At 32.1% G+C, this 23,865-nt stretch overlaps 1 protein-coding gene across 1 annotated transcript; it reads left to right on the forward strand.

Annotated features, from left to right (window-relative positions):
* The first annotated feature begins 2,905 nt into the window (after positions 1-2,905).
* LOC126886175 (uncharacterized) lies at positions 2,906-23,478 on the forward strand. The gene is made up of 4 exons (XM_050653027.1): positions 2,906-3,481; positions 3,627-3,861; positions 3,928-4,443; positions 23,444-23,478. The coding sequence occupies exons 1-4, from the start codon at positions 2,906-2,908 to the stop codon at positions 23,476-23,478; spliced, it is 1,362 nt and encodes a 453-aa protein (XP_050508984.1).
* Positions 23,479-23,865: the final 387 nt, after the last annotated feature.

Below are 23,865 nucleotides of genomic sequence, written 5' to 3' on the forward strand. Positions count from 1 at the left end.
TTCAAAATGTTACATGTGAAAATAAAGCAGATAGCAAGTTGAATTTTTTTGCGTGTAGAAGTGTACTGTAACTTTCATTTGCAATTTTCAAAATTAAAATCGATTAACTACCTACCACGGCGTCAGGAATTTTTTTAAAAAAACATTAATTTATTGATGCTACGCGCAGGAGAGCGGATAGTTTGCTCTGATTGGGCGTTCCAATGACCTTTGATAATAATTGATACATTTTAATTTTTATTACATTTCTATATAAATAAATAAATTTGTTTATTGCAAAATAAAAACACATACTCTATCTTTTGAAATAACACTTTTTTTAGCAAAAACTTTATTTGTTCATATATTTTAACTTAGAGAATAAAAGTTTATTATTATTAAACATATGCAATTGTTTAAACAATATTTCACAAACAATAATAAAACTATTTTGATTTCTGTGGAATTAAAACATTAAAATACAACAAAATATTGAGTAAGAAAATAATATTTTAGATAAAAATTGGAAGAAATTTTGGTGGAAATCAACTTGTGTAAATCGAACACCGCTGTCCTGCGCGTAGCACCAAAAATTAATGTTTATTTAAAAATTTTTCTGACGCCGTGGTAATTAATCGATTTTAATTCTGCAAATTGCAAATGAAAGGTACAATACACTTTTATAAGCAAAAAAAAATTCAACTAGCTATCTGCTTTATTTTCAGTCCTTAGTCCAGAAAGCCACTGCGCATCCGCTAGGAAAAATATTCTAATGTAGGCTTCTTATCGTTACCGCCTTTTTTTAAATTTAAATTTGATGTTCTGTCAAGGTTGTCAAGGGGTAATGACAGCTGACATATGATGGACAGGAGAAGACTGTAAGACATGAGGTGAGAATAAAGTTGTGAACCATGATGGTGTATTATTTTATTTCTTAAGAAATTGAAGACATCCTTTCTACAGAATCAGGTGTGGGGTTATACTTATGTTCCCCCTGTGTTGTTAGGACAGAAGGAAATTATATTTTTTATGTTTCGTTTTGGATAACCTCGAAAATAACTTACCAGGTACACCGCCTACACCACCACCTGTGTTATCACTCCAAGCGAATAGCCCCGGCTCAAATAATAATAGTCGGAGAGATAGAAGCGGATTTTGTGCGTGATAACTAATATGGAAAAACTATACGGGGATATGTTGAATTAGTTGTGTACATGACTTTCACCAACGGCCGGAAACCAGAGTTGGGGCCGAGGGTAGTTATAAGGGGTCAAAGTCGCGGATTTTATTATTTTTTTTATTACGCTCATGATCGAGAGAGTGCACCAAAATTTGGGAATAAGTAGGTCATGACGTAACTAAGTAAAATCTCTAGGGGTGGCACGCTGCGTGGCCGACAAAGGGGTGGGACAGGGGTGAATACAAGAAATATAAGGGGTTTTTTGCGACGTTCGTGATTGAGACAGTGCACCAAAATTTGGGAATAAGTAGACCATGACCTAACTAAGTAAAATCCTCAGAGCCAAAAACAGAGTTGGGCATGAGGGTAGTTATAAGGGGTCAAAATCGCCGTTTTTATTATTTTTTTTGTGACGCTCATGATCGAGATAGTGCACCAAAATATAGGAATAAGTAGGTCATGAGGTAACTAAGTACAATCTCCAGGGGTGGAACGCTGCGTGGCCGATAAAGGGGTGGAGGTAGGTGTGAATATAAAAAATATAAGGGGTTTTTTGCGACGTGCTAGATTGAGATAGTGCACCAAAATTTGGGAATAAGTAGACCATGACTTAGCTAAGTAAAATCCCCAGAGCCGGAAACCAGAGTTGGGGATGAGGGTAGTTTTAAGGGGTCAAACTCGCAGTGTGTATAATTTTGTTGTGACCCGGCACAACATTTGTCCCCCACGCAGTGTTCCGCCCCTGTAGATTTTACTTAGTAATGTCATGATCTACTTATTCCCAAATTTTGGTGCACTATCTCGATCACAAACGGCAAAAAAACCCCCATATAATTTTATACTCACCACCCCTACCAACCCTTTGTACCCCAAGCAGCGTTCCGCCCCTGAAGATTTTACTTAGTTACGTCATAACCTACTTACTCCCAAATTTTGGTGCACTATCTCCATCATGAGCGCCATAAAAAAAATAATAAAAACCGCTAATTTTACCCCTTATGACTACCCTCGTCCGCCACTCTGGTTTCCGCCTCTGGGGATATTACTTAGTTATGTCATGGTCTACTTATTCCCAAATTTTGGTGCAATATCTCAATCACGATCGTCGCAAAAAACCCCTTACATTTTTTCATATTTACCCCTGCCCCACCCCTTTGACGACCACGCAGCGTTCCACTCCTGGAAATTTTACTTAGTTACGTCATGACCTACTTATTCCCAAATTTTGGCGCGCTATCTCGATCATGAGCGTGACAAAAAAAAATAATAAAAAACGGAACTTTGACCCCTTATAACTACCTTCCTTCCCCACTCTGGTTTCCAGCTCTGGGGATTTCAATTATTTATGTCATGGTCTACTTATACACAAATTTTGGTGCACTATCTCAATCACGAACGTCGCAAAAAACCCCTTATATTTTTTATATTCACCCCTACCCCCACCCCTTTGTCGGCCACGCAGCGTTTAGCCCCTAGAGATTTTACTTAGGTACGTCATGACCTACTTATTCCCAAATTTTGGTGCACTATCTCGATCATGAGCGTCATAAAAAAAATAATAAAATACGCGACTTTGACCCCTTATAACTACCCTCGGCCCCAACTCTGGTTTCCGGCCGTTGGTGAAAGTCATGTACACAACTAATTCAACATATCCCCGTATAGTTTTTTCATATTACTTATCACGCACAAAATCCGCTCCCAGCTCTTAGACTAAATAATGTGAATCCGAATCCGAATGATAATATGGTAAACCTTGTTAATTCATTACTCCAACAGAATGCACAGATGCTTCAGATGTTGCAACTACAAAACAGCGTGTCAACAATAAGTAATCCTGTACCAAATTTTAATATAATGCCAGATTTATCTAAAACTATTGAGAAATTTAATGGTGAAGGTGATTCTAGCCAAGCAGCAGTATGGTTAAAGCAAATTGAGTCTACAGCGGTACTACACAATTGGCCAGATGCATTTATATACCAAACAGCCAAAAGCAATCTCGAAGGTGCTGCAAAGTTCTGGTTTATAGGCCGAAATGAAGAAATCACAGATTGGTCCAAATTCAAAACAGCTTTCCGGAAAACGTTTCTGTTTTCACAAAATAAAACAGATTTATGGAGAAAGATGCAAGAGTGTACTCAAAATCAAAATGAGAATATTTCCATTTATTTCCATATGAAAGTTTATCTATGCAAATCACTCGAACTGCCATTTGAAGAAACAAAAGAACAAATTGCCATTGGTTTGTGGAGTAAGGAATTAAGTAATTTTATTATGTCAAAAGAGCATTGTGATGAAGACACCCTGTATCAAGACATCGTGAGTTATGAAAGAATTGTTAGTGCTCGAAAATGTAGAATAAGCGATAGAAGAGAGAAACCTAATGCAAAGGAAAACTATAATACAAAACGTGAACATTCAAAATACGACTTGCCAAGAATAACTACTTTTAAAAATAATCCAGCTACACGAAGCAAAGCTATTAGATGTTTCCAAAGCTATTAGATGTTTCAACTGTAATGTGATTGGACATTCCGCAGTTCAATGTACTCAACCAGCTAGACAAAAGGGTTCGTGTTATACGTGTGGAGCAATGGATTACCAAAGAAATAATTGCCCCAAGAATGAGTTCAGGATGAATCCACCCAAGGTCAAGGTAGAAAGTAACACTGCACTTTTTGTGGAACAGCATAATGCAAGTGGGTATATGTTACCAATTTGTCTTTTGAAGGACAAAATTTCTATTTATATTGATTCTATTGTAGATTCAGGTAGTGCTATATCCTTAGTAACTTTAGATACTGTAAAATCTTTCAATTTTGAGTTGTCTGATATTCCTGAGAAAACTTTCCAGGGTATTAACCAAAGTAAACTAGAAATTTTGGGTTCTGTGTTGTTTAAAATGAAAGTTAATGAGATACTTATTGATTTACTCATTTATGTTGTACCAAATGAAACCATACCATATAAATGTCTGTTAGGTAGAGATTTTATGCAGAACGACAAACTTACCATATCTTTTTCAGGGAATAAAGTAGAGATTTCTTCTAAAGATATTGAAAATACAAATATTGACAATGATATTTTACATATTGACTATGTAGATAAAAATGAAATTAATATTGATATCAATCCTAATTTAAATAATTTAGATCGACAAAAGTTAGTTGATATTTTTATGACTGATTATGTAAATCCAGAAAGACCTAATGAACCTATGACTAAATGTGAAATGAAAATTGTTGTAGATCCAAATCATGTTCCTTTTTATTATAAACCTCGTAGGTTATCATATGCTGAAAAAAATGCTGTACAAGAAATAATTAATGACTTGTTAGATAAGGATATTGTTCGTAAGAGTAATTCAGAGTATAGTTCACCAATAGTTCTAATTAAAAAGAAAACTAATGACTTCAGACTATGTGTTCAGATTATCGTTCATTAAACAAAATCACTTTACGAGATAATTTTCCAATCCCACTAATTGAAAATCAACTTTGTCAACTTAAAGATAAACATTATTTTTCAACTTTGGACCTCAAAAGTGCTTTTTATCATGTTAATGTAGAGGAATCTTCAATTAAATACACATCATTTGTAACTCCCAGTGCTCAATATGAATTTTTGAAAATGCCATTTGGTTTGCGCAATTCACCATCTGTTTTTATGCGATACGTTCATACTATATTCAAGGACTTGATGGAACATAACAAATTACTAATTTATATTGATGATTTATTAATAGCAACAAAAACTGTTGAAGAGAACTTAGACATTCTAAAAGAGATATTTTGCTTATTGGTTCAAAACAAATTGAATCTCCGTCTTGACAAATGCTCCTTTTTAATGACTGAAATAAATCATTTAGGCTACATAATTAATGGTGATGAGATAAGACTAAGTGATCGACATATTAGTGCAATTAAAGAGTACCCAGTACCACGAAATGTTAAACAGTTACACAGTTTCATAGGCCTTACTTCATATTTTAGAAAATTTTTTCCCAACTTTTCAATAATTGCTGGACCACTTTATGATTTATTAAAAAAGAATGTTTCATTTGAATTTGGAAGAGAACAAATGAAAAGTTTTCATAGTTTAAAACAAATTTTAGTGTCCAAACCTGTTTTAGCTCTCTATTCTCCTACAGCTGAAACCCAAATCCATTGTGATGCCAGCTCTAGTGGTTATGATGGGATATTACTCCAAAAACAAGCAGACCAAAAATTTCATCCAGTGTTCTTTTACAGTCAGAGAACTACTCAAGCAGAATCTAAACAGCATAGTTTTATTTTGGAACTAAAAGCCGTTATCAACACACTTAACCGATTTAGAGTATACTTATATGGAATTAAATTTAAGATACTGACAGACTGTAATAGTGTAAAAACAGCTTTACAGAAGAAGGATGTTAGCCCTAAAATTATGAGATGGAGTCTCGTTCTTGATAATTTTGATTATACTATAGAACACAGAAGTGGAACAAGCATGAAGCATGTTGATGCTTTAAGTAGGTGCTTTGGAAGTATTTTAATAATTGAGGAAAACACTTTTGAACATAATCTAGCTATTAAACAAGGGCAAGATGATATTATATGTAAATTAAAGGAGACATTACAATCCAGCGAGCATAAGTTGTTTGAATTAAATAATGACATACTTTATAGAAAAAGTAATAATTTACTACTATTTTATGTACCTGAATCAATGGAAAACAATGTGATTCGGAGTTGCCATGATGAATTAGGACATGTGGGCTTAGATAAATGTTGTGAAGCCATAAAAGAATCGTACTGGTTTCCTAATATGAGACAAAAGGTAAGAACTTATATTACAAATTGTTTGAAGTGCATTGTATTTTCTCCTAACAGTGGTAAAAGGGAAGGATTTTTACACAGCATACCAAAGGGAGACAAACCATTTAATATTTTACATTTGGATCATTGTGGACCTCTTGAAAAATCTAAAGGAACTGGTTATAAACATATTTCTGCAATTGTAGATGGCTTTACTAAATTCTTGAAATTGTATGCTTGCAAGTCAACTAATTGTAATGAAGTTATTAAGTATTTAAACTCATACTTCTTTACTTACAGTAAACCTTTAAAAATAGTCACCGATCGGGGCTCAGCATTTACGTCCAAATAATTCACTGAATTTTTAACAGATAATGGAATACAGCATTTTCTTGTAGCTACCGGCGTACCAAGAGCCAATGGACAGATTGAAAGGTTCAACCGGTTCATTATACCAATGATAGCGAAACTAACCAAGGGCCCAGAATGTTGGGATCAAGTACTTAATGAAGTTGAATTTGCCGTCAACAATACTGTTAATCGAAGTACAGGCCAAACACCTTCTAAACTATTGTTTGGAATGAACCAAGTAGGTAATGTCAAAGATCATTTAAAGTATTTTCTGTCATCCATTAACAAAGACAAATCCGATATTAACGAACTACGACATAATGCATGTGACAAGATAGAGAAATCCCAAGAAGTCAATAAGCTGTACTACGATTCAAGACATAAACAAGCTTCAATTTATAATATTGGTGCTTATGTCATGACACCTAATGTTGATGTTACACCTGGTGTAAATAAGAAACTATTACCTAAATTTAAGGGACCTTATATTATTAAGAAAATATTACCTAATGACAGATATCTAATTTCTGATGTTGAGGATTTTCAGGTGACTCAGAAACCATTCGAAGGTGTATTTGATGCTAATCATCTCAGATTATGGATGAAATCATCACACTAAACTAAGTCTTCCTGTATGACTTAATAGTTCTATAAGGGTTTTATCCATTTGCGTTGTCTTAGATTTTATTTAAGTATTTTAACCTTTTATGTTATGATTCTTATTTTATTCACACTAAATTACTTACTTTATGTTTAGCAACTACAACTTATATTTGTGCAAAACAATATCTATAATTACCCATTATGTATTTTAAGAACTTATGATGAATTACATTTATAAGGAATAATTCCTGAAAGGTGCTTATGATAATTTATGTTTATTAGAAATAATGTTTGACAAATATTTATGAATGTTATGATTTTTGTCATGTTTATGTACTTTCACTTTCAGTGTAGTTATATTTTTGTTCATGACAGATGACATGTTATGACAAATATTTATGAATATTATGATTTTTGTCATGTTTATGTACTTCCAAATAGTTGTATTTTTGTATATGGAAGAGCGAGGGCGCTCTTGTTGTCGGTTGGCCGAGTTATAGGCTTCTTATCGTTACCGCCTTTTTTTAAATTTAAATTTGATGTTCTTTCAAGGGGTAATGACAGCTGACATATGATAGACAGGAGAAGACTGTAAGACATGAGGTGAGAATAAAGTTGTGAACCATGATGGTGCATTATTTTATTTCTTAAGAAATTGAAGACATCCTTTCTACATTAATTCGGATTTTTTGCACAATCTTACTCAAAAAGAACTCCTTTTAACAAATTTGCATGTTGCCAGGACCAAAAGGTGGTCAAAAATGTTTTAAACGTTTTTTTTTTTGTTTTTTTCCTAAACTTATTTTTTTTGCATGGTTTTTTTAGTTTTTTTGGATCATTCCAAACAGAAAAGGTCTTTAGTGACTTTTCTCTAAAAATGATAGTTTTTGACATATAAGCGATTAAAAATTGAAAAATTGCGAAATCGGACATTTTTAACCCTGGAAAACTATGTCAAAAACTGAAAATTTTAATGTTGCCAAGGTAGGTAGATATTCTTTAAACATCGATTGATGAAATCCCTAAGAGTTTTTTGCAATGCAATATTCAAAACACCTTTGTTTTTTAATTGCTAATCAAGCGTGCGTGACACTATTTTCCACCGTCAGTATGGTGCAAATGAAAGGAATAAATTCGTTATTTCGTAAACCGGCGACTTTAAGGAAAAATCCCGAAACAGGTCGATTTTTATTTTTAAGTTATGATATTGTGGGATATATGGTATACTAGTGACGTCATCCGTCTGGGCGTGATGACGTAATCGATGATTTTTTTAAATGAGAATAGGGGTCGTGTGGTAGCTCATTTGAAAGGTTCTTCAATTCTCCATTCAGTGATGTAAACATTTACATAATTATTTATACATGGTGTCCTTCTACTTCTTTTTTTGTCAAATAATTTAATTTAATAAAAAATTTTTGGACACCCTGTATAAATAATTATGTAAATGTTTATATTACTGAATATAGAATTGAAGAACTTTTCAAATGAGCTAGCACACGACCCCTATTCTCGTTTAAAAAAATCATAGATTACGTCATCACGTCCAGATGGATGACGTCACTAGTATACCATATATGCCACAATATCATAACTTAAAAATAAAAATCGACCTGTTTCGGGATTTTTCCTTAAAGTGGCCGGTTTACGAAATAACGAATTTATTCCTTTCATTTGCACCATACTGTCGGTGGAAAATAGTGTCGCGCACGCTTGATTAGCAATTAAAAAACAAAGGAGTTTTGAATATTGTATTGCAAAAAACTCTTCGGGATTTCATCAATCGATGTTTAAAGAATATCTACCTACCTTGGCAACATTAAAATTTTCAGTTTTTCACATAGTTTTCGAGGGTTAAAAATGGCCGATTTCGCAATTTTTCAATTTTTAATCGCTTATATGTCAAAAACTATCATTTTTAGAGAAAGGTCACTAAAGACCTTTTCGGTTTGGAATGATCCAAAAAACCTAAAAAAACTTTTTTCCATGCGAAAAAAATTATTTTAGGAAAAAAACAAAAAAAACGTTTAAAAAATTTTTGACCACCTTTTGGTCCTGGCAACATGCAAATTTGTTAAAAGGAGTCCTTTTTGAGTAAGATTGTGCAAAAAATCCGAATTAGAATATTTTTCCTAGCGGATACGCAGTGGCTTTCTGGACTATCCTGCAATATTTAAAATAGATGAATTTTTTTGCAAAAGCTGGATTGCGAAATTTATTTTGCAAAATATATTAAACTGATCTTATTGAAATTTACAGTGTTGTTTTACTATATCATAAAGTTTTTTTAGCTAAATTATGAAGGTCCTAAGTGTAGTGTAAATGGTTGAAAAACATAAAATGTGAATACTTGTTTTTGTATGTTTTTTTCGCAATTATTGTTATTTTGCAACAAGGGTGACTATTTTTTAAATTTTTAACCAATACTGCATTGTAGAAAATTTAATTAGGTATGCAACTTTTATGTCGGTACAACTTTTCTCGAAAATGAATAGTTATAAAGTTATAATCAAAAAACCAATGATTTTTCCTTCATATGTTGACATTTTGAATATTTAAACAATGTTCCGGACCATTTTGAGTGGGAGCATAACTCAAATATTAATAATTGAGTTATTTTCAAGCAATTTCTGCAAAAAAATTTGAGTCACCTCTCAACGTCCATCTCAAAACAGATGCGCCCTAGACTATATCGTTTAGTTCAAATTAACACAAATACCGATTATCTCTGAAATATTATATTACATACATTTTTATTGTTGAAATGTTTGTCTGATAAAAATCGGTCCGGGTTAACCTTACTTCCGGGTTATCGGAGGCCGACTTATCGGGGTTCCACTGTATATCTGAAAGTCTTCTCTGTAAGAATTCGGCAAGATTGAATTATTTATTTTAATTTTCTTTTGAAAATTTGGTGTTTCTTCTATAATAATCGGTGAAAAAGCTTTACACTTTTTTGGTTGTGATTGTGGTCGGGGTACCCAATTTTTATTTGAACTGGTTGGGGTAGATGATATATGCGAGAGTTATCAATTTGAGTCATTTGTGGAAAATTGTTCAATATATACGTCAAATATATTATTAGAAGTTACTTTAGAGTAACTGTAATTTTTTTGTGACAATTCCGCTTCCAAGAGATAAATTATTTTGTGACATACATAATCTTTTTTTATATTTTACAGATGCAGATATTTGGAACAGTGTTTGAAAATATACTGATGTCCATTTTATTCACAATGTATGCAATATTCTCCTTTTGTGCATTCTTGAGTGTTTGCATTTTCATGTATTTGGCCACATCGTTTACATTATTTATTTGTGTTACTTCTACAGGATTTTGCTGTATGTCCATATCTTATATATCTGAAACACTGGACCACCGGATAATTATGTATATGGTTCTACTACAAACCTGACCAAATTGTGGTTATTTTTACATATTGTATTTTGTTATTGTTACATATTGTTATTTTTACATATTACTTAAAAATGTCACGGTAAGCATTTGTCTAGGTACATATTGTACCTCCTTATCTGAGGCTAGTATTTTCTTCGTCATTCTTTTTACCCGTACTGCAGATTTCTTTCGCTCTCAACATTATGTAATATAATTTGTCAGTTAAAAACGTGTCAATTTCCCTGATTGCACCCTTTTTGTGATTCAAAAACATAGGGATGTAAGCGATCAAATTATTTTTTTTAATAACCTCATGTTCAATGAATCTATTTGCTGTATGGAATGTTTTAAATATAACTTTTACTTTGTTTCTACCTATTAATTTAATATCAACAACCTCATTTTTAAAATTAGAATTATTAAAAAGAAAATGACCTACCTTTGGGGTATTTAACAATGACATAAAAGGGACCTATATATATTGCTGCATACCTGTTATGGATATCATAAACTTTACCATTATTTTTTGTTATATCCATTTTCTGAGTTTATTACGCTTCTATAGGTGGATCCTGTTTAGGCTGGGGCTGATCCCCGCCTATTTTATCGTCCATATTACCTTAATATTATATTATAATAAAGTTTTAAATAACTTACCTAATCAGAAGAACTAAATTGTCAGTAAACTATTGTAAACTGCAAATAACAAATTAAATAACCAAACGGGAACACAAACCAAAACACCGTATACTAAAAATCCGCCAAAATTCAATGTTTTCTGAAAGAGATCCAAAAAATTCTTATAGTTTTGACAACTGTTTTTGACACTACCTTAAAAGAAGAAGAAAATTTTAATTTCTCTTGCGTAATATTTATCGTATAATGATTTCAACTCTGCTACCTGTATATAATACAAGTGTTGAAATTTAAGTTCTAAGATGACTAATTTACAGTGATTAGGTAACCTAATACGATTGTTAAAATACCGACAAATGGTTATCTATAAAGCTGTCACTCAAATTTCATAATATTTTATATCAAACAGTAACAGTATATTTTATCTCTTAAAAATGTTCAAAATTTATCTACTTGTTCCGATAGTAACAGTTAGTGGAGTCAATGAAGGTGGATAGGAGTTATTACCTCAGATTTCGTTGAACCTCCATCGATTTTCATAAAAATTGGTGAGAGGTTAAAGAATACCTCAAGGAACAAAGGTGACATAGTGCCAACTTGCGCTTTTTGCATTTTAGGGGTGAAATACACCCCTTTTTTAAAAATTATTTTTTAGATTTCTGAAAGTGCAGTCACTGTAAGTTTCCACTTCCTATTTCGTTGAACCTTCATCGATTTTCATGAAAATCGGTAAGTAGTTAGAGGATACCTCAGGCAATAAAAGTTATATAGCATCAACTTGCGCTTTTGCATTTTAGGGGTGCAATACACCCCTACTTTTTAAATTGTAAAAAATGCAGATTTCCGCATTATGGCGCAAGTAATCTCGTTTAATTAAGAAAAATAAAATTTTTTTTTATATTTATGTGCATTAATTACATTTTTTTTTATTTTTCAAACCTTATAGCAACCAAAAATCCGAAAATTAACAAGTCGAAAATCACGAAAACCTTATTCTTCTATATTTCTGAAAGTGTAGTCACTGAATGTTTTCACCCACGATTTCTTTGAACCTTCATTGATTTTCATGAAAATTGTTGATTAGTTAGAGGATACCTCAAAAAACAAAAGTGATACGGCACCAAGTTGCGCTTTCTGCATTTTAGGGGTGAAATCCACCTTTTTTTTAAATTATAAAAATGCAGATTTCAGCATTCTGGCTCAAGCAATCTCGTTTAATTAAGGAAAATAAATAGTTTTTTACATTTATGTGTATGATTTATAATTTTTATTAATTTTTCAAACCTTATAGCAACCAAAAATGAGAAAATTAGCAAATCGACAATCACGAAAAAAATTATTCTTTTATATTCCCAAAAAGGCAGTCACTGAAGGTTTTCACCCCTGATTTCGTTGAACCTCCATTAATTTTCATGAAAATTGGTAAGTAGTTAGAGGATACCTCAAGAAACAAAAATGATGTGGTACCAACTTGCGCTTTTATCCTGGGGGTGCATGTTACCCCTTCTCATGGGTGAACACTATTTTATTAAAAATAACCCCATAATTAGATAGAGGAGTAAATTCTAAGCAAACTTTCTTTTATCAAGTTTATAAATTTTTTATTTAAATAATATTTCATAATTTAATAAAATATTATTGGTACAGTAAAACCTGACAATAACGGCCACTAAAAATAGAAAACAATTGTCCGTTATAGAAATGTGGCCGCTAATGCTAGGTTTCCTTTTCCACAAATACGTAAAATATAATTGAAAATTTATTTATTTTAGTAATTAAAGCAAATCTAATTAAATATAATTCTACAAACAAACTGAACATACTAAAACTAACTTCAATTTACTACAATATAAAACAATATCTATACGAAAAAACAACTACAAGAAAAACAGGATTTTTGTTTATTTTACCTTTTTTTAGATAAACGAAACATACTAAAACTAATTTAATATAGGTAATACATAATATAAAACAACATACTATAGCTACTACGAAAAATACGCTTATCACTAAAGTATCGTCGTGCTTTCATGCTATATTCAACAAAACCAACTTGGTACGGCCTTTAATTAGATATCGCAATCACTTTGGCTGATTTTGTCTGCATATATATTATGTTTGAGGAATCCCTTTTTTTGTGAGACTGGATATAGGAAATTTCTCAATATGAAGTCACATTCATGGTATATCGTTGCTATACAGGGATAATAATCTGTGCAGTGTTATGGTACAGGCTACGTTAAATATGAAGTAAATGTGGAAGATATACACTGGTTATTCATTTCAATTTAATTTGATTGTTTTTTAATCGTTTACAATATTTAAAATAATTAAAGACATAAAGTTAGGGATTTCAAAAATAAATTCAGTTCTCACTGGCAGGGTGGGAAATAATAAAGTGCCATACAATAGCATTTCATTACAATGCTCATTACAGACATTACAGGCTGCTCCGTTTGAGAAAACTCATACTCTCAAACTTTGAGAAAACACTCATTCAGTTTCGACCAACCCTGTATTAGCTAAAAGTAAACGTTTTGCTAGATTAATAATTTTTAACAATAATAGACTATATTAAAAATCACTTGAACATAAATTGATTTTCTGATGTCAAATCACTACAATTATACAGGGGGTGAATATTGCTATGAAATTGGAAAAAAAACGTAATTATCTTTTAAAATACTTCGTATAACATCACAAAACCTGATATTTTAAGAAATAAAACATAGAGGAGAAAACAAAAATGTAAAAATATACAGGGTGTTCCATTAAACAAAAGATAATTTTGTTTCACCCTGTCAATATGGGTGGCCCTGTATATTTGGAAATGTATTTAAATTCTGATATAATCTATGCCCCAATCTAACCTTAATAAACTTTTTTCGTATCTCCTACAACAAACGACTAATTGGACTTCCCACAACCTGTATACATACAAAATCTCCGCTACAAAATTTCTTCAAAGAAAATGTTATTGGTTTTTTTTTAAATAACTCCGTTAATTTTTGAAATATGAGATTTATCCAAAAACCATTACAAAGCTAAGTAAAAGGTCTATAACACTGTATTAAACATAATTTTCTAAATCCTTTATTTTTTTTAAATACAAGGTGAAAGGGCCCCGCTTACATGGTTCTCGCAGTAAAATTTAGGTTTTAAATGTTTCTATCTCGGTTATTTTTTTTTCGTAAAAAAATATTAAAAAAAGAACAAGCTTAAATGAAGTTAAAACTAAAATTTTGTTCTCTACCATTTTTTAAGTATATCGAGTATTTTTGGAGTTATTATCAAAAGAAAATGAAATTCACGAAAATTTGAAAAGTTCTAATTTTTTTTAATCGTATTTTTTTTTTCAAAAGTATGCATTCTAAACCGGTCAAAATTGTTGAAGTTATTACTCATGTTAAAATAAATAAAGTTTTTAATGGGTTACTATAAATTTTAATTTTTGTGGAAATGACGTATGTTTCATTTTTCATTCTTCCCTAAGAAATCTGAAAGGGTCCTCTTATTTCCATCATAACTTGCTTAATTTTGATGCTATCGACTTCTTATATAGCTTTTTGATAGTTAACTTTAAGTACTTTATTAAAATGTTTAGTGTCTATATTTAACAAAGTGCATCGTTTTCCTGTTATTTAAGCTTGAATACTAAGATTTGAGTACTCGCGGAAAAAAATATACATTCCATTGCATATAACTCACTTTGTATATGTAATAAAGGGTTTTTGGAATAAGAAGCTCATTTATTTTTAAATTATCTTCGATTTTGGTAATAACAACTTTTTTGAAGAAACTTATGGTTTTTGAGTTATTTATGAAAAACTGTTTTAAAACATGGATTTTTTCAGGAAAAATCAAAATATTTGATCATTAATAACTCAAAAACTATTGATTTATTGGAATAACTTTATATAAAAAATTTTAATTATAATTTGTCCCTCTATCGATTAGTGATATTGTTTTTAATAAAATAATTTCCACCCCCGAGAAGGGGTGGCATCCCCCCCCAGGGTAAAAGCGCAAGTTGGCACCATGTCACCTTTGTTTCTTGAGGTATCCTCTACATACTTACCAATTTTCATGAAAATCGATGGAGGTTCAACGAAATCGGAGGTGAAAACCTTCATGACTCCACTAAGTATCTTAATAAAAAATCACTTTTTCACCAATTCACCAAGTCCAAGAATATTAAAAAACTAAACGAAATAGTGACCTCTATTTTGCAGATGAAATTAATACTCTATGACTCTTTGCTGTGTCCTACACTATTAATGTTTAGGTAGGTATCTATAAATTATAATAATTAAGCATAGCATATTGATTATACTATGTAGGAAGCTGGTAGTGTGGCCATTTTATGTCCGTATGCCTAATTAAATACTTAACTTAGTATATTATGCATAATAATAGGAAAGAAGTCAGTCAGATAGCCAAGCGTGACAGGCGGTCGACCTCTGTGTTATTTGTTTCTGTTTTTGTGTTACATATTGTGCCTAAGATTTTTCCACATTCTTCGATAACACATTTAAAGCTGGTAATTTTTTTTCAGCTGTGTCTGTAGTTATCCAGGTTTCAACTCCATATTAAAGGACAGAGAACAGATAGCATTTCAATACTCTAGTTCTAATTTCTATTCACAGTTTTCCATCGCATAATACTGCTTTAATCTTATTTAAAGCTCTTCTGGTCATCCCATGCGTTATTTTATTTCAAGGCTGTGGTCCCATTGTTCAATTTCCTTTAACGTAGATTATTCCGTCTTAAATCTTTTTCTTACTGACAACCTGATTTTTGTTTTTTTCTTTTGGTCAGAACCATTTCATACCTCTCTCAGTACTGCGTAGTAGGTAGATACGATAAATTATAATGTGCCGTACTTCTCTGCTGTCTGTAAGTAGTATTGTATCGTCTATATACATATACATATCTGAGCTCATTTAGTAGTGTCCCTTTAATCGATATGCACTCATTGATGTTTTCTAGCGTTCCTTTTAATATCTTTTCTTAGCACATAATGAAAAGTAAATGGAACAGTACATATCCTTACCGTATTTGTGTTCTTATAGGTATCTTAATGTTGTTCTGAAGCTATTTTCTTGTGGCATTTTTACAATTTTAATTTTTACAATGGGAAATAAGCCACAATATTATTAAAAAATGATTTTTTATTAACGTTTCGACGCCCAAATCGGGTGCCGTTGTCAAAATACAAAATACTACTAATATAAACAAAAATGTTGTTGCTTAGTAAAAAAATTCTTCTAAAAATTTATTTAATTTGACTCATTTATATCGGCAATTCAGATACATATGATACATTTTAAAGTAGAAGACTTTAAAATGATATTGCCAATATTTATGAGTTGCGTTCCTGGGACGACTTTACTGAAAGATAGTTCATTCGATTATATGAAATCAACCCCAACTCAAGAATATCCGTCACAAAAAAATTCATAGCATGTGATCTGTCTTTAAAAAGCCAACCACATGCAACGGTGACATTAAAATTCCCGCGTTAGAGATCTCATAGTAAATCACGAGGGAAAACCAGGAAAAACCTCGTGATACTATCCCGATGATACAAATACTTACGATGTCGGGATAGTATCACGAGGTTTTTCCTGGTTTTCCCTCGTGATTTACTATGAGATCTCTAACGCGGGAATTTTAATGTCACCGTTGCATGTGGTTGGCTTTTTAAAGACAGATCACATGCTATGAATTTTTTTGTGACGGATATTCTTGAGTTGGGGTTGATTTCATATAATCGAATGAACTGTCTTTCAGTAAAGTCGTCCCAGGAACGCAACTCATAAATATTGGCAATATCATTTTAAAGTCTTCTATTTTAAAATGTATCATATGTATCTGAATTGCCGGTATAAATGAGTCAAATTAAATAAATTATTAGAAGAATTTTTTTACTAAGCAACAACATTTTTGTTTATATTAGTAGTATTTTGTATTTTGACAACGGCACCCGATTTGGGCGTCGAAACGTTAATAAAAAATCATTTTTTAATAATATTGTGGCTTATTTCCCATTGTAAAAATTAAAATTATAGGTATCTCTCTAGATTTCTGTGGGTATGTAATATGGCTTTGTCATCATCCATTTCTGTGTTTCATAATATGTTTTCAATCCTCCTGTGTTGTATTTTGCCGAAGGCTTTTCAAAGTCACGTGAATACGTTAAGTCAATTAGATAGATGAATACGTCACAGTTGACATCATTATAATAATAAAACTCGTTTCCGGTCAATGAGTGTTTGTATAGTATATACGTTCCACTATAAGTCGGATTAATCGGGACCGCGGCCAATCCGGGTTATCGAAAATCCGGGTTAGCCGGAGAATATGGTAAAAATTAATAAAATGCGTTATCCTAACATGCCATCATCAATCAGCCCTTTGCATCCACTGCTGGATATAGGCCTCCTCTACTTCCGTCCACTGTCTTCTGCCCTGGGCGCAACAGGAACAGCGCAACTTCTATCCTAACATGTTGTAACATTTTATTATATAATAGGATTAGTAAGTAATTAATATACCTGTTGGATTACATTTTAAGCCCACTAGCACTCATTACGGGTACGCCTATGGCCGTTTCAGTAAATAACTACCCGTGACTAATTTTATTATCATAACGGTAGGAACTAGCGGTACTGGCACCTTTCGTTGTCGGTACGACAAACACAAATAAGTTACAAAAACCCTAACAAACTAGTATTGTTAGAATTTTTCTGCATAAAGACAAATTCAAACTACGAGCATTCGCATTATAAAACTAGTCCCGTTTTTATAACGTTAGGAAATAGGTTAATAAAAACCTTTTACCAGTCTACTAAGATCCTGTTAGTTTCCTTGCCTTTCCTTGAGGTCTGTTTGAAGCGCTACCCTATTTCAAAGGATCTATAATTTTTGAACACTTTACAACTAACATACCGTTACTTTATCTAAAAACGAAATAGGTCGGTTCTTTTTTAGAAGTTGCCATGTTTTTTTGAGAGGGGACATATCCCCACTTTTTTTAGAGGAAAAGCATAGCAAAGATTGCGAATAGGAAAGGACTTGGCAGATGAGTATCTTGGAGTGCAGACGTGTGTCTCTAGTATCTAATATCTTATCTACAATATATCTTATCTGAGTGTGAATTCACTCTATCATCTTCCTGATTGAGATCTAACATACGATTAGATCCAAATCACAATATAAGTAACTTCAGTGCTTGATTACTAGTTAAAGTAAAGTTAGATTCAGTGCAATTTAAGAAGCAACATCAGCAGAGTTACTGTAAGTGTCTTAATTAAACATATGTACATCCAATTATCTTCAAAAGTAGAGCTAATCTACGGGCTATCTATCTCAACCCTTTCATGTGTGGTTAAGGCTAACCACCGATGTAATCTAGTTCACTAATGGACAGCGATTTCATTAATAGAACTTTTTATTCGTTAACCTTCGGATGACCAAGCGGGGGAAATTGTGACCCCAGCGTATGTTTTTCTTTAATAAATTCAAAAGTATTTTCAATGTTTAACTCGTTATTTTTTTATTTGACTTTAACTCGCTATCTATTTGACTAACTACCATTCTAGATATCCTCATATTTTGAAATAAAAAAAAATTCCCTATATTTTACGAATAAAAATATATTCTGAAGTTGATGTTTAGTAAAATACCGTCTATAATGTGTAATTTCAAGTAGTTTTACGCTAATGACGTCCACTTTGCAAAGTAACAAGACACTTACTCAACATACACACTACACATGACACTAATACTCATGTTGTGACTGGCTGAATGACATAAAGTCCATGCCATAAAAAAAACTTCATTTTTTGTTAATTCTCATTTTTGACTTGGGGTCATTTTCTCCCCCTTGGTCATCCGTGTAACAAAAAAGGTTGGTCATCGGAAGGTTAAATAAGAACTTTTCATTATCAAACTTACAAACATTTACTATTTAATTAAAAGCTGTGCGATTGGCTATATTTAATAAAACCGAGTGCGGGGTGGTTTTTAAATTTTGAACTATAAACTTTTGTTAACTTTGTATGCTTTGCATTTAATTTTATTATATATTTGTTCTTTATATTTTCTATACATCATTAAATTTATCATATCAGTTATCTCGAGATAAGCCCTGAAACAGTAACGAGAGATATTTCATGATAGATGCTTGATTTGATTTTTTTAATTCATAACCAGGCTCTCTTTACTGTGTTTTTAATTGTGCATGATTTTACCATATATGATACTTGCATTTTGTGTATCATATTATTTATAGTTTATTTGTACCTGTACCCAACCACACATTAATAGTTGGTGCAGTTTTTATTTGTGTATATAGTTTCCTCTTTATTTCTTGTTTTTTTTTGGGATTCACCCTTCTGGTGAACCATTTGTTCAATATATTGTTTTGTTTATTTCACGATTTTTATTTATATACTCCTAATAAATTTCCTGATAAGAGATTACGTCTAAATATTTGCTAAGTAACATAACTTATCACTATACTATCTTCGACCAGTAGAAAGATAACGCAGATTAAGTTTTGTAGGTAAGTAGGTGGACGACTGTCACCGAATATATTTATTATTTCGTTATGTAATGTGTTGACAACAATTATTTTTTACTGATTAACTGTTCATATCCGTTCTGGTATTTGGTCTTAGAACCTAATTATCTTTCCTTACCTGTTTCCGTCTCTAAGGTTTCTTAATTTTCCCCTGGTAACCCCAAAAAGTTAAGTGGCGCCCTCTTTCTATCTTCCCTTATCTTTAGTAATTTTACGTATCTATCTTTTTATCTGTTTCGTTCTCTTCTCTAATCTACCTTCTCTTGTCTTATTTTTACCTATTTCTTCTATTGGCCCCATTCCACGTTCCAAAATCTAATTTCTGACCCTCGACTCGCTTTCCACCAACCATCTGGCTGCCGTTCGCAGTGTCTCCATTGGTGACCTTTCTAGCACCATCCAAAAAAGTTTTCCGAGGTTACAATGTAAACTCCATTATAATTGCAAAAACATGAAATACATATGCACAATGCATCTAAATTATGCATATTTGTATACAGTATTGTTCATTTCTTGGTTAAAAAATCAGTCAGTTTCATATTACGTTTTTATTGTTGAAATCTTTGTCTGAAGAAAATTGGTCCGGATTAGCCGGCCTTCCGGGTAATCGGAGGCAGACTTATCGGGGTTCCAATGTAATACTTCTCTAGAGCAAAAGTATTTTTCAGATGCTATTTGGTTTTCTGTTGTCTAGTTTCCTGTAGAGACGTTCATGTGCCACTCAAAGGTTTTTAAAACGCGGTTTTTTGAAGCTGATCGTTCTATATTCTTTGCATTTTAATGCCTTGGGTTTTTTTGGGCATTGGGATAAACAACTCAGTTGTTTTAGCAAAATATCCATTTTAAATTATATTTTATCGTTTCTAATAATTACACTTTTTAAGATTATTTTTGGTGTTATCGATTTTGTAATGACCATATAAAAGAATAGCATAAACTCACGTGGCTTTGTGTTTTTCAATTTAAATAATACAACGCTCAGATTCTTTACGTAATACCATTACATCACAGAAAATTCACCTTTCAGCAAATGAAAGAAGGTTTGAGGTTCATTCCCTTTCTCGACCCCTCAGCACTTAGTTCGCATTCAATAGTTTGTTATATTCTTTATTCCATCCGCAAACCGCAAATAAACTGACCTTTTCTAAATAAGATCAAGATGGTGTTCGAGCGTATCGTCTTTTGTATTACTGCGCAGATAGTTCAGTAAATTTCAATTTAACTTAACAGTTTGTTATTGGGTATATACTGAAAATCACTAGAAAGTAAAATTTGTCATTGGTAGACTGTTTGGATATTTGCAAATTCATATATGTATAATGGACAATAGAATTAGAAAATATACTGTACTAATTTGAACACATCTAATAGACCTGGATCCCGCGTACCTAAAAAAAGTTGATTAATAGCAAGCTGAAAATTTGTTAATAGCTTAGCGGTGTCTAGTCGGAAAAACCTTGATGTACGGGAACACTGGAGTAGGGACGTTTAAATTGTGGAACAGTTTAAAAATTTGGAACGTCAGATTACGAAAATGTCCCATGTATTTTGTCGGACAGAACATTCAATTGATTTGTTAGTCTTTAATTAAACTCTCATGCAAACATCAGACTGCTATTAGTAACCAACATGATTTCTGTCATTTGACATGGTGTTCCACTTTGTGTTCCACTCATTAAAATGCCCAGTTGGTGATAAACAGCAGTGTGATTTTTGCATGAGAGTTTAATGAAATGGTAACAAATCAATTGGAAGTTCTCTCCGACAAAATACATGGAACGTTTTCGTAGTCTGACGTTCCAAATTTTTAACCAGTTCCACAATTAAAACTTCCCCTGTTCCAGTGTTCCCATACATCAAAGTTTGTCCGACTAGACACCGTTAAGCTATTAACAAATTTTCAGCTTGCTATTAATCACCTTTTTTTGTACTCGGAATCCAGGTCTATAATCTAATAATGAATTTAAAATACTTATTTTATTTAAAATTTATTTTAATATATTTTTACTAAACACTACTTTAACTAAAACAAGTAATTGAACTTCGTAAGTCCTAGGTTTTTACCCAACATGACTGGAAGTAACCGGAAGTCGATATTTGAACTGTTCGTGTAATTTTGCGTCGATTGATATACGATTTCACTAATTATGAGTAATTTTTGCTAAACTTCTGGTAACGACTTTTCAACCGGAGATGATATCAAAACGGAAACTAAATATTGGAGCTTAACTTTTCAATACGCGATGTACCTAGTCCAGAAAGCCACTGCGCATCCGCTAGGAAAAATATTCTAATTCGGATTTTTTGCACAATCTTACTCAAAAAGGACTCCTTTTAACAAATTTGCATGTTGCCAGGACCAAAAGGTGGTCAAAAATTTTTTAAACGTTTTTTTTTTGTTTTTTTCCTAAAATTATTTTTTTTGCATGGAACAAAGTTTTTTTTAGGTTTTTTGGATCATTCCAAACAGAAAAGGTCTTTAGTGATTTTTCTCTAAAAATGATAGTTTTTGACATATAAGCGATTAAAAATTGAAAAATTGCGAAATCGGCCGTTTTTAACACTCAAGAACTATGTGAAAAACTGAAAATTTGAATGTTGCCAAGGTAGGTAGATATTCTTTAAACATCGATTGATGAAATCCCGAAGAGTTTTTTGCAATATAATATTCAAAACTCCTTTGTTTTTAATTTCTAATCACGCGTGCGCGACACTATTTTCCACCGTTGCATGTGTATACAGTATGGTGCAAATGAAAGGAATAAATTCGTTATTTCGTAAATGGGCTACTTTAAGAAAAAAAAACCCGAAACAGGTCGATTTTTATTTTTAAGTTATGATATTGTGGCATGTATGGTATACTAGTGACGTCATCCGTCTGGGCGTGATGACGTAATCGATTATTTTTTTAAATCAGAATAGGGGTTGTGTGGTAGCTCATTTGAAAGGTTCTTTAATTCTCTATTCAGTAATGTAAACATTTACATAATTATGTATACAGGGTGTCCAAAAAATTTTTATTAAATTAAATTATTTGACAAAAAAGAATTAGAAGGACACCCTGTATAAATAATTATATAAATGTTTATATTACTAAATAGAGAATTGAAGAACCTTTCAAATGAGCTAGCACACGACCCCTATTCTCATTTAAAAAAATTATCGATTACGTCATCACGGCCAGATGGATGACGCCACTAGTATATCATATATGCCATAATATCGTAACTTAAAAATACAAATCGACCTGTTTCGGGATTTTTCCTTAAAGTCGCCGGTTTACGAAATAACGAATTTATTCCTTTTATTTGCACCATACTGTCGGTGGAAAATAGTGTCGCGCACGCTTGATTATCAATTAAAAAACAAAGGAGTTTTGAATATCGTATTGCAAAAAACTCTTCGGGATTTCATGAATCGATGTTTAAAGAATATCAACTTAGTTTGGCAACATTCAAATTTTAACTTTTTCACATAGTTTTTGAGGGTTAAATATGGCCGATTTCGCAATTTTTCAATTTTTAATCGCTTATATGTCAAAAACTATCATTTTTAGAGAAAAGTCACTAAAGACCTTTTCTGTTTGGAATTATCCAAGAAATCTAAAAAAACTTTGTTCCGTGCAAAAAAATAATTTTAGGAAAAAAACAAAAAAAAAAACATTTAAAAAATTTTTGACCACCTTTTGGCCCTGGCAACATGCAAATTTGTTAAAAGGAGTCCTTTTTGAGTAAGATTGTGCAAAAAATCCGAATAAGAATATTTTTCCTAGCGGATGCGCAGTGGCTTTCTGGACTAATGATATATCACATGTACTATTTCTGCGGCTATAATGTGGCACTTCCGGTTACACCTTTTTAAATGAAAGTGATATAAAAACTGGAAGTATAATATTTATACTTGTTTTTTAGCACACAGTACTTCCATTTGCAACTCTGGAGCCTGAAGCCGGAGGTAAAATTTCTCACCTTTAGTACCATCCTTTAGTTATAAGCTCTCACTCAAAGCCTCACTTATCACTCTATCCGTTCTAATAACGTAGTTATTAGACCTGATAGAATTAGTCGACTCATGAAACCGGAACTATATATTTGTTTTTGTCTTACTAAGGCGCGTCAAATAATATATCGTTTGTACTATTTCGCCGATTCTAAAACAATACTTCCGGATGCAACTCTTAAAGCGGAAGTTATAATTTCTCTTAATGCCATTCTTGGGCTATAATGTTTCATTCGACACCTGATTTGTCATTCTATCTGGTCTTATAACGGATGAGTTGTGTTTGCAGGCGAACAGAAGACATGGATATGGATACTTCAACGTTTTCCCATTT

Source organism: Diabrotica virgifera, chromosome 6 (assembly GCF_917563875.1).
Source record: "Diabrotica virgifera virgifera chromosome 6, PGI_DIABVI_V3a".
Lineage (NCBI taxonomy): Eukaryota > Metazoa > Arthropoda > Insecta > Coleoptera > Chrysomelidae > Diabrotica > Diabrotica virgifera.

Coding starts and splice junctions, on each gene's coding strand:
- LOC126886175 (XM_050653027.1), top strand. CDS start 2,906: ATGGTAAACCTTGTTAATTCATTACTCCAACAGAATGCACAGATGCTT. Junction 3,482..3,626: donor ACACCCTGTATCAAGACATC/GTGAGTTATGAA, acceptor AAAATAATCCAG/CTACACGAAGCAAAGCTATT. Junction 3,862..3,927: donor TGTGGAACAGCATAATGCAA/GTGGGTATATGT, acceptor ATTCTATTGTAG/ATTCAGGTAGTGCTATATCC.